The sequence below is a fragment of the Drosophila takahashii genome, chromosome 3R (assembly GCF_030179915.1).
Source record: "Drosophila takahashii strain IR98-3 E-12201 chromosome 3R, DtakHiC1v2, whole genome shotgun sequence".
NCBI lineage: Eukaryota > Metazoa > Arthropoda > Insecta > Diptera > Drosophilidae > Drosophila > Drosophila takahashii.
Window position 1 is genome coordinate 31244742 of NC_091681.1, and position 14724 is coordinate 31259465.

At 40.1% G+C, this 14724-nt stretch overlaps 1 protein-coding gene across 2 annotated transcripts; it reads right to left on the minus strand.

The window, feature by feature from the left end:
* Positions 1 to 9: 9 nt before the first annotated feature.
* Cad99C (cadherin 99C) lies at positions 10 to 14142 on the minus strand. 2 transcript variants are annotated; one of them, XM_070216453.1, is made up of 13 exons: positions 14053 to 14142; positions 12917 to 13078; positions 9888 to 10048; positions 8495 to 8673; positions 8295 to 8417; positions 5782 to 5958; positions 5652 to 5717; positions 2593 to 5502; positions 1532 to 2059; positions 1345 to 1463; positions 553 to 1284; positions 357 to 493; positions 10 to 283 (listed from the first exon to the last, which is right to left on the minus strand). In XM_070216453.1, the coding sequence occupies exons 3-12, from the start codon at positions 10039 to 10041 to the stop codon at positions 358 to 360; spliced, it is 5124 nt and encodes a 1707-aa protein (XP_070072554.1). In that variant the 5' UTR covers positions 10042 to 10048; positions 12917 to 13078; positions 14053 to 14142; the 3' UTR covers positions 10 to 283; position 357. The 2 variants fall into 2 exon arrangements, with proteins under 2 accessions (XP_070072554.1, XP_017008806.2); XM_017153317.3 differs by having other exon boundaries at positions 11 to 493.
* Positions 14143 to 14724: the final 582 nt, after the last annotated feature.

A 14724-nucleotide genomic window follows, 5' to 3' on the forward strand; every position in this document is an offset into this window, starting at 1 on the left:
CGTATTTATTTATTTACATTTATTGGCTTTTCATAATTTATACAACTTAATATTTTGATTATATTTATGCATGTACAAATTTTCAACAGTTCTTAAAGAAAATGCCTAGCTTTTCAGCAGTTTCTTAAACAATATAAAATATGCACTCTGTTTTGCTTAAAAGTAATGACTGTAATTATTTGATCTTAAAGCACAGTTAAATATATATCAGTTATCAGTTCCTCCATTCAGTATTTCTACTAAAATATTTACAGATGGCAACCGCTCTCGTTGTTAAAATGCACTATTAAAAATATAAATTGGCAGCTACATATATTAACAAAGTCTGTTATATGTGGAAATCTTAATCAATATACCCTACAGTTCCGTTGTGGTCTCAACCTCTGACCTATCCAAATCGTTTAGATATGAGAAGCCTATTTGGCCATAGTCCCTTTTGCCAAAGGAAACGTTCTCGTTGGTGCTGCTCAAGTGGTTGTGATCAGAACTGGATCTGCAAGATGGATAATATTTTATTTAATTTATTTATTATATTTTTTTGTAATATTTTACCTTTGAAACAGTGGGTTGGTGATGGGCACTTCTCCGCCATAAAGTCGATTGTTGAGCTGGCCATTTCGGCCCAGTGTGGCATTCATCAGCTCCCCGTTGCCATTGAGCAAACCCACATCGCAGAAGGTATTTCCCCGCCTGCCCATCGTGCTGTAGGCATTATTTTTGGCATTGGCCATATTATTGGGACCAGTGGGGTCTATATTGTAGGCGCCGTTCTGATAGTGGTTACTATTCTGGTGCTTGATGCGACCCAAGGTCAAAGTGCCCGAAAGAGCACCATTCGGAGGAGGAGATCCCAGTGGATTGGCATTGTTCCGGGTGTTCATCTCCAGCGTTCTATTAAAGGTATTCTGCCTATTGTTAATGGCCAGATTGTTGTTCATATTGGCATTGTTGAGATTCTTGTGCCGCCGCAGAGTGGCAATCGTCGCCGTCGTGGCATCCGAATGAGATGGACTCGATTGGCCACCACCATTATTGGTGTTCTCCTTGTGCGTTATATAGCTAACATTGTCCAGCGAAAAGGCATGATTCTTTGCACTAAAGTCCAGCTGCAGATCGTCATCCACATCCGGAGGCACTGCCATGGCCAGCATCTGGGTTTCGTACTCCTTCATATTCGCAATCGTTTCACTGGCATTCGAGGCCTGCTGATTGACGATCACGGGATCATATCGGGGTGGATTCGTGGAGGAGTACTGACGCATGCGTTGCTTAAAGTTTTTGTACCTATTTAATAGAAATTTGTTATAAAAAATATATTTTTAATTTCATATTTTAGAAACTCACTTTGACCAAGAAATGCATATGTAAATAATGCCAATGGTGCCTAGGATAAGTATAACCAGTGATATGGCAATAAGGGTAAAGGGAAAGACCTCATTATCGATGGCTACAGCGGCCTTGACCTGGAAATTAAAAAATATTTATAGTTTATATAAACCTAAAAATTATAGATCTGAAAAAGTAAACCCACCTTATGAACCTGTTCCTTTCTTTCCAGGGGAAATGATATACTTTCGGCTGTGGCTCTTGGCAGGGCTATATTCAATTCCGATCTCGCAGCTGGTTCTAGTAAAGTGCTCTCCACAATGCTATCCTTTCGGCTCACCAGCTGTTCCGTCTTGGGATCGATCAGATAGAACCATATATCCGTTGCAGCTGGATTCTCGATCACCGAACCGTTTTTGGCCAACAACTTTTGACTGCTCATGCGCTCAATACCGCTGACTAGTCCGGTCTTCTTGTCCAGCAGTTCCTCTAGTTCAGTATAATAATTGCGAAGATCGCTGGGAGCTGCATTCGGGAAGGATAATGCCATGCGATTTATATCCGCCAGTTTATTAACGACTATGCGGGCCCTCGTGCGATGAGATCCCTGCTCCTGAGCATCGCTATCGCGTGCCTCCACCAAAAATGTGAGGGGAAAATCATTCTCATTCTTAAAATGCCTGGCAGTTCGCAAAACTCCAGTATCTTCGGACATCATGAAGAAGCTCGTGGGCTGGAAAGGGAAATTATAAAGTAATTAAAGTTATAACTTATAACTTATAAGTTATATAATAATTTCTAATATCTATAATATCTACCGAAAGATGTAAGACATTGATTTCTTAGAACTAAGCAAATATTTAATGGACTGAAATGTGAAATTATAAAGAATTTAAAGTAATTACTTATAACTTATAAGGTATATAATAATTTCTTATATTTATAATAACTACCGAAAGATGTAAGAATTTGATTTTTGAACTAAGCAAATATTTGATTACACAGAACAAAAATGGTAATGGTCAATTTGATATTTTTTAAAGATCAAGTTATTCATATCATTTTGATATGAATAAGGATTATGTTAATCATTTTTATATTATTTGCTCAAAAAATACCAAATTTTTTATTCTTTATGATATGATAAAATATCATGTTGATATGTTTGAATCTTAAATTTGACATAAATCATATCGGCTTTTTATTGATATAAAATAAGGTAGAAATAACGCTATATCATATCTGCTTTTTTTTCTGTGCACTTACCATATTAACACGGTTCTCATCATCGTCGTAGAGAGTGTATCGAACGTTTCCGAACTTCCCCGAATCACGATCTGTGGCTCGCACCTGCAAAATGGTTGTGTCCACATCCATTTCCTCGGTTACCACGGTGTAGAAAGTGTCTTGTTGGCCCCGCAGCCGATTAAACTCAAACTCGGGGGCATTGTCGTTCTCATCCTGAACTATTATCTCCACGGTGGAGGTGTCTTTCAGTGGATTGACAAAGTAGCGATGGGATGTTAGGCGTAACTTCAGGGTGAAGGAGGTCTTATTCTCAAAGTCCAGGGGTTGCAGGAGCACCAAGTTACAACCATGATCGGCGGCACTCAAGTTGAAGATGCCCTCCTCGTTGCCCTGGACAAATTCACACTTGAATGCCGGTGGTCCGTCGGTGGATACCTTTGAGTTCACTATCTGAATGAGCTTTAGAGTGCTATTTACTTCCATTGACTCGGGTACACTGGTCGTGTAGCTATCATCGCTGAAGGCCAGACCTATACTTTCACTACTCATGCCCAACCCACTTTCCAACTTATTGTCCAGTTTAATCTCGTTATTTCCATTGGCCAAAACATGATGTACATCTACACGCAGCGGAGCCACCGAACTCAGTTGGGGTTCCCCCAAATCATAGGCTCTTATGTCCACCTGGTACTCGGTATCATCCTCCTTGCGCAGTTCATCTCTTAGGCGAACTGCTCCCGTGTCGGGATCCACTTGGAAGTACTTGGGTGCCTTGCCGCGTCCCACGATCTCGTAACGAACCACATTTCCCGGCGAAGTGCCATCGCCATCGATTGCCGGCAGAGTGGCTATGATGGTTCCAATGCTCTGGTCATCATTGACGGTCACGGGATCGGGAACGGTTATAAATCGCGGTGGTAAGTCATTGCGATCCTCCACATCCACGGTTAAGAGAACCGTATCCCCGGGACCATCACCATCATTCTCTATGGTTCCGATGGTCAGTTGATGCTGCTTCTGGGTCTCAAAGTCCAAACCCTTGAGCGTTCTCACTTCACCCGTTTTATCTGAAACCTTAAACAGTTCCGCATCACCTTTCCTCAAAACGTATGTTATCTCGGGGACCGTATCCGGATCAAAAGCCTGCACACTGGCCACCAGGAAGTTCTCCTCATTCTCCGGTATATGTACATCAATGCGGGCATCACTGAACTTGGGCACCTCATCGGGGAGATCCAGAACCATCACGGTAACACTAGCTGTTCCCAGTCGAGCGTCGGGAGCTCCATCCTTGGCGGTAACCACAAACTTGTACTCATTTAACTGTTCATAGTCCAGTTCCTTGGAAGTAAGGATCTCTCCCGAGGTGGCATTTATTGTAAATGGTATATCGGTGGGAATGGAATAGGTAATCTCCGCATTTATACCTTCATCAGCATCGGTGGCATGGACCACGCCCACGGAAGCCTGGGATTTACCCTCATCCACTTGGAAGATATAGGGCAAGGTGGAGATGTCAAATTCCGGATTCTTATCATTGATATCTGTTACTTTAATATTCACAGTAGCACTACTCGAAAGTCCTCCGGTGTCCTCTGCCTTCAGGATCAGTTGATAGCGGGTTAGGCTCTCCCGATCCAGCTTCCTTATCACTATGATCACTCCACTCTCCTGACCCACCGCAAATTGCCTCAGATCATTTCCAGATATTATGGAGTAGACAACGGCATCGTTTTCGGGATCCTCGGCATGAACCACTGTGACTGTGGAGTTGATTTCGGCGCCCTCGCTGACCTGAACCTCGTAGATGGGTTTCTGGAATCGCGGGGGTTTCGTATTCGGTCCCGGGGTAACACCAACTTCGACGATTGCCTGAGAGGATAATCCACCAATATCCGAGGCCTGAACCGTAATGCTATATTGCTCGCCGGCCAGCAAACGTCCCTGGGTTCGAATCTCACCCGTGGTCTCGTTGATGGTAAACTTCTGCAATCCATTGTTGGAGACATGGTAAATGGAGTAGGTCACCACGGCATTGGGGCCCTCGTCATTGTCGCTGGCCATGACCTGGGTGACCAGACGACTTTCACTCTGATCTCCGGCTGTTATGGAGATGGGTGGCACCATCGTCAGCTTGGGGGCATTGTCATTAACATCTCGCAGATGGACCGTGAGACTCAGTGGGGCACTGGCCGCATTGGTTCGCGGTTCTCGGGCGACCACTTGAAACTTGAAACGTCCTGGCGACGGAGGGTCGCGATCGAGGTTATCCTCGTTGACTATCAAAATGCCATCGGATGTTACATTGAACGACGGCGTGGTCAGTTCGTATATATAATCTGGCTTCGGATCGGTGTCACTCAGGTCGGCATCTGTGGTTTTGAACGATATAGGGTTACCATTCGAGTCTAATACTCTAGTACCAATCGCTGAGTTCTCATCCACATAGCCCTCCGTTTGGGAGGATGATATCACCGGGGGATTGGCATCCACTGGCTTTACAAATATCTCCAGTTTGGCCGTTGTAAAACGCTGTGGTCCCGGGGAAACCTCTTCGGCTTTCACTATGATATCATACTTTTTCGCCGTCGACGTATCTATAGCTTTCGTCTGCTTCAGCACCCCCGTACTCTCGTCGATCTGAAAGTAATCGGCATAGTTTCCCGGCATTCCACTGGCGAAACTATAGCGAATTGGCGAGTTTATGGTATCCAGATCTACTGCCTGAATCCGTTCGGGTAGAACAGTTAGTACTCCTAAAAGAGATCCAGCTGGCACCGATGCGGAATACTCGGGATTTATGCAGGCCCCATCGAGGGAAGCACATCCGCTGTATATAAACGAGGGATCCAAGTCATTCGAATCGGCTATATTAACCGTCAAAGTTGTGGTCGATGAAAGACGATCTGCGGTATTGCGCGCGCGGTCCTAAAAATATACAAAATAATATATCATTTAACCGGGTTCCCAAGTGAAAGGTAAAAGTAGGCAGATAATTGGGGGCTTTTTAGCCCCGAAAGTAGACCACTTAATTAACCCTTTGTAATAATTTAATTAATTAGTTAGCCCCTACTTACCGAAGCCACAATAGTAAGATAATACGTTTGTATCTTTTCAAAGTCTAGAGTCTTGGCCACCGTAACCTAAATAAAAGAAAAAATAAATTATATTACATCTTGCTAAAAGAGAAGTTAAGAAAAATCTCACCTGACCCTGGTGGGGAAAAGATATGGCAAAGGTGCCATAACCATCTGCACTATATTTCTCGATATCGGTGGAATTGGCACTGCCCTCGGCTATAAAATACTCGACCAGCCCATTGACACCTGCGTCCTTATCGAGGGCCTGAATGTTGCGATAAATAGTGGTTCCCACCGGTGTGCTCTGAAAAAAAAGAAGGAAAAACATTGGTATTATAATAACCTATGGGTATTATAAGCACAAGCCATTGAAATGTCAGTTAATTCGACATGGGAAGCGTATTTTCAGAGAGGTTGCCCTCGTTTAAGAACCGAAAGTGTTTCCTGCCTGGCTAATAAATGGTTAGTTTATATTTCTAGTTCAGCACAAAATATGTTCCCCACCTTGGGCTGAAAAATTTCTAACATTTCCCATGGAAACCCAACTGGGAAGCCAACGGAAACTCCGAGATCATTATTTTATTCGCATTGTTTTGTTGTCTTTACCGTCAAGTGGTTGGGATGGTACCGAGATGAGATCCAAAAGCCTGCTGGGTTTGTTATATAACGGTTACAGCCTCTTAAAGTGATGTTAAGGAGCAAGTTTGCTACTCGCTTCGGAAGATGGAGAGTCTGTTTTTCAGCTTCTCTGCACTCTTGAGTCGGTAATTTAGTACCCAGAATTGCAGCTGAGCCGAGCTCACCGCATTGTTCATCTGCTGAACTTTGCGATTCGGTTTTTGTTTTTAGTTTTTCTGCTAAATGGCATGCAAGCTTAGGTCATCTTTTTTCGCTTTTCATAATTTTTCAGTTTAATAGCATGGCAAATCTTTAGAGACTTGCCGTCGTTTTCCTTTTCTGTGTATTGATTTTGCACATACCTTGCATTTTATGGGTATACCTATAGGTATAATTTATCTCGGTTCTTGTAATTATTTGATAGAGCGGCAATGAAATGCTATTCTGTTGTCTTGTCTTTTCTTCCCTGGACATCACATCATCTGCTGCTTTTTTTCCGCTTTTTTGGTCCCTTGGGAGTGTTCGCCTAAGCCGGCAAGTGCATACCAATTATATTCCAGTTTGACTGGCAGAACGCCATATAAAGGGACCTGGATCTCGAATTTACAATGCACTATATATACAATTTTCTGACGCAGGTAGACTGGCCCTTTTGTTTATTCCGCACCAGGCTTCTTAAACTTTAAGGCTTCACATTGTTAAATAAATTTCGTATGGGTAAACGTCCTGATTGCAAATTCCAATGAACGATATAAATTCAGTTTTATTGTATTTACTATCTGGGTAGGGGATACTTTCAAGGTTCTAGGCGATCGAAAGATATAAAGAGGAGCTCAAGGTTTTTCTTTCTGAATTTAAAATGGTTTATCGTAGACTAAGGAAAGTGTTTTTGTATTAGAGAGAGATTAAAAGGAAATTATTTAATTTTCCTGACTATTCTTGGTAATTTAAAACCTATTAACTGAATTGACAGGCAGTTATAATTTCTTTGCTAAACGTTCTTATGAAAACAAACGCTTTAGGTAATTATTCTACAGGTTTAATATCTCAATAAGTGTGTGTGGCTTTTTAAGTGAGGTTTCTCCCATTATGTAAAGATACAGGTGCGACTTTAGCACGTTTATTGGCAAGGTTTCTTCGCCAAGCTATGCACTTTATAGGGGTTCTTTGGTACGGTCTTGTATGTAGCACGTTTCCGCTTTGTTTTATGCCTTTTTGCTGACTGCTGCTTTCTAATATGTCAACAGTTCTGTAATTGAACGTTATTAGTCTAAATACGTGATTAAAAGCCGGCAGGCAATGCCTGCCGCACTTGCCGCCGATTTCAAGATCGTCTCCTCTCGGATTCTGATGGTTGGGGATACATTGGATACTGTGGATACTGCGGATACTGCGGATACTATGGATACTGGGGATCCGATCCACTCGACATGCTATTGTGTTGCTGAAGCGCTGAAAACATGTTCACTACCACTTCATTAGTGTTCAGTATGTAGTTGCTGCTGTCGCGTCGAGAAGACTATGCACATTCACCTGACTAATGCACAGAAAGAAATTCTAAAAAGTTTATGTAAAGTGGTATAATTGTATCAACGAAAATAGGTGAGCAAACAAATTTCCTCAAAAAATGTTATCAAAGAAACACAGCAAACTCTTTTCAAAAACGTATAGTTATTTTTGATCAATTAAAAAGGATCTACTCAAATGTGATTTGGATTCTCGTTGTTGTCCTTTTTTCCATCTAGATATTACAGATTTTACCTATTAATTAATCATTTTATAATAATAATTAATTTTCTCAGTGATTTCAAGATATTAAACAGAAAAGCTATTATTTTTCTCAGTGCATCTGGGACCGTTTCCAGCGTGATAGTCCGTTTGGCACCCAACTCCGAGGAACCGGAGGAACTACAGCGAGAAATGCGGGCAAACTTTGGGTACACCACACAAAGGCGACGAAAAGCTGATCGTGCGGACGTTGGAAAATGTCTATTTACCGTGTTAGATGTACTATTTACTCACCTCGGGAACGGTAACCTCGTAGGGCGTGTTCATGAAACGCGGCGCATTGTCATTTATGTCCGACACCCGAACAATAATGGGAATGGTGCGCTTTTTGTTTGTCGATCTAATGGTGCAGGAGACCTAAAACGATTCGGGATGAAAATATTTTCATAAATATTTGGAATCTTTCAGAAGCAAAGACGAAGAGGGTAAAGTACCTGAAAGACAATGTGACTGAGGTTCTCCTCATCTCGATCCAGAGGCTGCAGCAGTTGCAGTTTCTTGCCGTTCAATTGAAAGATCGGCTGGCCTTTCGGGAAGACCAAATTCAAAGCGATTTCCGTCTCCGGATCGCCGAAAATTGGTAGCTCTGGCGGAGTGGTTGGCTGTCCAATGACTGCAAGAAACAAAAAATGCATAAACAATATAGTAAAAGTTGATGTCTAATAAATAAAGCTGGGTTATTGGTACAAGTAGCTCTAAAACCGGCAAACATATCGCGAGGGAAACGAGACAACTAAGAAAACTGAGAAAACTGCAGACAGCAGCCTTTCTCTTTGCATTTGGGGTCAAGTTGCAGCGATCACTTGCGTTGTATATATACGTCTGTACATATATATGCACATATTTGTGGGCACATATCGTAGATGCATCATATATGCACATGAAAGTCGCTTGAATTTCGCGTGATCTTGTTATTTCGCTTTAGGCGCCTCCAAAAGTGAGATCATATCATTACACAACGAATTGTATTGTTTTCGACACTCATAACATTTTATGATCTATAAAATAAAAGGCCAATAGAATGTAAAATTTGTTATGGCGTTGTAAGACATAAATATTATAGATCCATTAATATTGTAATCTCAAGATTATAAAGTACTGTTTCTTACATCTATAAGTTATCATATCATGAATCGTAAGACCTATAATATCCGTATTTTGTAAGATACATAAATCTTAAAGATCCATTCATTTTGTAATCTTAGGAAAGACGCATTCATATTGTATAAAAAGTACATAAATATTATGGATCCATTCATATTGTAATCTTAAGAAAAAAGGTTTTCCTATTATTATGACGTACTAATTTGTATATTTTAGGTCATTTTGTGTGGGAACCTTTGACATTAAAAATGTTTCCGACAAAAAACCTAATTAAGCTCTGAAATGACTTAATAGCTCGGCCAAAATCAACCAATTATGGCATTTAGAGTTGGCTAGTTCCACCTTATAGAGAGGGTTCACCCTAGCAGCATGTAAATCATACAATGTATCTACAAAGTACATTTAATTTCTCTTGTCTGACGTGCTTTTTATTCTTTGATGTGATGTGATGGGCTGCCTATGTGCTTTGAACACGTTTAAAATTATAATTATGGTCTTGCACCTTTCGTGCTTTTAGTCTATGATCTTGAAGTCGAGGTTGCTCTCGAAGCGATTTGTCTAAAAAGCATATGGCCATTCATGTTTTTGCATCCACGTAATAGATTTGACGTTGAAGTATGCAGTTTTAAAACTCATATTTCCTGTTTAAAGCCATTTTAAACGGCTTAAATTACTTAGTTAGTCGGGCTAAGGTTATTATATATTTCTATAAAGAATACTTACAAGACTCTCGGCTCTCCTCGATATCCAGAATAATATTCGTTTGACCGGTTTCCACCTCGCACATTTGCGATTTGCCCAAAACCGCCGAACAGAGCAGGATGAGTAGTCCGAAAAATCCCAGTCCCTGCTGAGGAGTGAGTTTTCTCGCAGTCATTTTATATCTGAAAATAAAAGTAAACAAATATGTATTTCTTGTAAATCATCTGGGGTCTGATTTAAATATTATTTTTTAACCTACGCTGGGCCCACACAGCAAATGTGGAAATCCGAGTGGAGCTCTACGAAAAAAATGTCTTCTGCATGCGCTGCTTTTTTTTTCAGCTTTTTCTGGTCTTTGCTGCTTTTGTATGCAAAGACGGCTTCTCAAGCCTTAAATGGTGTGATATCAATATGCAATAAACCATTTAACAAACTTGGCGTTGTCTTAGTCGCTCTTTTATTCTCTTTTATACAAACGTATATGGAGATGTGGAAATCTAAGATGCGAAGATCCGAAGCTCTAGAATTTAGCGAGATAAATTGAAAATTTCTGCTAGTTCCGTTTGGCAGGGGGGAAATATTATTGACAGAGAAGAGTTCATAACGGTGGGATCATAAATTGGTTAATAAAGTGGGAAGCCATGCCGGGCAGCTAGAAACCAGACAACGGGCCTTCCACGATCAGGTGCACATTTTACCCATTTTGCACATTTTGCCCACCTCATCTCATCGGGTGCCTAAATGGCCAACTCGGACTGGCCGATCAACTTTTGTGGTTGGCTTACAGTTAGAAGCTAGAAGTTGGCAACCACTTCTCTTGCGGCTTCTATCCCTAAGTTTCTGCTCTTACATCCGCTGGCTTTCTGCTCCATCGCCATCTCCATCTCAATCTGAATCTCATTCTCCAGCCCAAGACTCGTTGGCACCAGGAGCCACTTTTCCTCTATCCCATCCTATCGCTTCGTATCCGTTACTCGGATCGTTTGTTTAATGAAACAGATCGACGCTAATCTTCTGGTCTTCTCGCTTTTTCAACCTCGGCTTTTATTCGGTCCATAGGTATTGCACAGGTTCAGTGGCGTTAGTTAGCCAAATATATCATAAAATAAAGTTATAAAGTGCTCGCTCTAACGAACGAAGGATCTTCGTTGAGAAATTATAACGTCAATATTATATTACCCACTAATTTCCTTTTTATGTTCGGCAATAAAAAACCGGATTAGATCGTCATCGATCAGATAAATAGATAGATCCAAAGATTGTTTTAATTTAAAAGGTTTTTAAGAAGTAGTTCTAACTCATCAATAAATAAGCTTTTTATTTTAATGCTTAATGTATGGTGTTTTATAAAATGGTTTTAAGCCTGCTCTAATTTATGATTTATTAATCTATTTGCTCTGATTGCCTAATATTATTCAATTACTCTACTCAAAAGTTAATAAAGCAATAAAAATGTGTATAATTTCCTAACGATTTATTTAATTTTGCTAATGTCTGCGCTGCAATCTCGAATTGAATCAAACTTGTCTCGAAACGCAACTATTGCTGAAATAATCTCCGAAATCATAAAAGCAACGATCGTAAATTGCGTAACTTAAGTGCGAGATATCACATTGTATTGATATGGGGCTTAAATGATTCGTTTCGTTTCGTATCGCTATTTGCTATTTACTATTTGGCTAAAATCGGGAAAATCGCTGCAAGTCCTCCGCTTTCACTGAACATGTACAAAATACCATTTCCATTTTCCCCCCGTACAAACAAAAGTCGGAGGAGCATGGAGTATGGATCATAGAGCTTTGCAGCTCGGTGGTGGCCACAGAAAGTCAGTTGCTGATTATGTTCAACCGGAAACTTATAGAAAAAGCCGAATGTGCCAAACTGGTTTGCAAAATAAACGAAAGCCGAGGTATCGGCGCTGTATGCTGTGTGCTGTGTGCCTGAATGCCTGAATGCTTGAATGCTGGGTGCAGATTCGATATACGGGAAACCTGTTGCTTATTGATGCTGTTTTTGCCAACATTTTCTAGTTTTGAATGTGGTACAATACGTACCGAACTTAAATCTAAAATCTGTTGGAATGCGAACGAGATGGTTGCCACACACAAAAATCTTAAATAAACAAGAAAGGAACAAATAGCTCTTTTGGGGGACCGAATCTCGGGATACCCTGAGCATAATGGCTCACCAATCATACCCATTCGATCGTTCTGTCAGCTCCAACTGTGATTGTTATGCTAATTCCGTGAGTGTTTTATTGTATTTTAATTTTATTGGACAGGAGGACGCGCTGCAGACCATACAAAGTGTACGCTTATATGCATATTTCTCCTCTTTGACTCGTGAGATGTTTCATAATACCAGCTGACAATAAAATATTGTCTTTTATCAGCATATAAACCATCTCAATCTGAGCAGTTTGTAGCTACAAAGAGGTGGTAATATAAATTCATTTCAGGTAATATTGTATGATATAAGAGTATTCCAAGCTGAGGTCCCTAAAAATTCTGCAAAATGCCTTTTAAAAAGTTTAATGAGTTTAAACGATTTTGAAATTCTAATCGTTCTAATGAACTCAACAAGTATCTTAGAGCCAATTTACTGGGAACCATTTTTCTTGATGATTAATTTTAATGAATTGCCTTTTTTTCGAGAACGCCTATACCAAAACTTGAACAACTGCTGAGTAACAGAAATAATCTTTAAATATGTTTGTCTTAAATGGTCATCAATTTAAAAGGCAAAGCTTTCAACTTTAGCAAAATATAATATAACTTATAAGATGGCAAAAAAATTAAAGAATCTTAAGCTTATAATTTTAAACTAAGACATTGAACTGCAAAGTTTTTTGGTGACAATAAAATTAATCGACCTGACTTGCCGCTAAAAAGCACTGTTAGGTGATTATGTTTTCTTCTTTATAAACTGCTTCGGGGCATTTAAGCAAATGAAGATTAATCTTTCAAGCTCTGGACATTGTTTTGTGTCTCCTAATCTCTTTCCCCCCTATAAATACTGTATAATTTAATGATAAATAACTTCGTACTTACCGTTTATTCTAAAGATTTAATAATGCAAAAGCTCGAAATATTTCTGCTAAGTATCCAACGTGAGGAATGAAATCACACGTCGTTAACAAAGGAATTCTTGATCCTCAATTACATTTCGGAAAAGTGATATAGGTAATCAAGTATTTCCTTGCCACCCGTACGCTGTGTATAAAAACAAGGTTAAATTTAATTAAAAACACACACGACACTTTTTTTTTTAATATTAATTTTATGCGTTGCTTTGTCATAAAACTCGGATTGAGTCGATATTTTAAAAATGACGATCACAAGACAGGTTTTCCTTTGTTTTTTCCACACTAGATTGATTTTTAATTATTTCTTTTTTTCCCTTTCGAGGCTGTCCTCTCCGGGGATTAATTATAAATCTTAATATTTCGCGAAAAGCAAGAAACAAAGCGGCGCGTGGGAGTTTTTGGTAGCATGTAGTAAAAGTAGCATGGCAAGTTGATGACTATCTATGTCTGCCCGTACAGTGAACAAGACTGTATAAGTTTTCTTACACAAATCTCGGCATACGTGACCTCATTTGCCGATCTGACAGAAAACGTTTTTCGTTTTTTTCTCGGATTTTTTTGGTTGTTTCTTTTGCAAATGCCGCAAAATAAAATCCCGGTAAAATCTCGATAAATTAAATTCGTGGTGTGCGATTTCTACCAGCCCCTAAAAGCACTGGCATTTAATACAGCGATCACGTTCACATTCCACATTAGTGTTCTATACTTCTTTTGTTTTCGTTGACTTGAGTTAAGTGATGATGGTTAAATTGATGTGAAATTTTTGTTTGTTTTACAGCATTGTGTGATTTGGGTAAACAATAAATTGGCAAGAGAGAAAGTCTTGCTTTCGGTTGTGGGTAGGTACAATCATCTTTTTTTTTTTTTGTTTAATGATGGATGCTTTGTAGCCGGGGTTTCTTTGTTATTTAAACGGGGGAACTATTATTATTTCATATTTTTTATTCACTGGCTTGGGGAACTTATGGGTAGGATGCCCTTTAAAGGGTCTGCGGATCCACCGCACACATCACACGTCGCCATAAACGGACCATTCTGAACTTTACACATTTTCTTGGGAGATATAACTCTTAAAAAATTAGCTCTTAGGCATATTCATACCAGCTTGAAAACCGGTATCGCGGGAGCCACCTAAAATACGATTAGGCACATAATAAATACACTGCGCGAAAGTACGTGATGTCGGCTCGCTGGCTGGATCGGAACTGTTTCGGTTTACCTGTGTCTCTCTGGTTTCAGCAACAAGTGGGCGCTACCATCTAAAACCCAGATGGAACGGAATGGAATCGGAGTCTCTCTCCTCTGTTGGCATTCGCTTTTGCGGTAAAACTGGTTTTTGGGGACTAGTTTACCAGCTGATACCATACCACCATACACATCGCTACAGCCATAGATATATAACCATTTTTCGAGTGCGAAAGGCTTCGCCTATGGTATTGGTATAGTACAGGTACTGCGATCCACGATCTGCAGGTGCATGTAGATATGTATGTTTCGGGTTTCTTGAAAATCTTGAACAACTAACAGCGCGCTGTTAAGTCAAAGGTAAATAAAAGACCACCATGTTTCATTTCCATAGGTGTTTGGGGATCGGGGGATTGGATATGTTATGGGGAACCAGTTTTTGGCTTTTTCCCTCTCTTTTGTTTTTAGCTGCATGTGCTGCATTTGTGTGTTGTTTGGGGGCTGTGTAAAAGTTTTTATTAAAATGTTTTAGGTGATGTTGCTGCGATTTTGTGCAGCAATCTGTGGCCGCACAGTTTTCCGAACCCG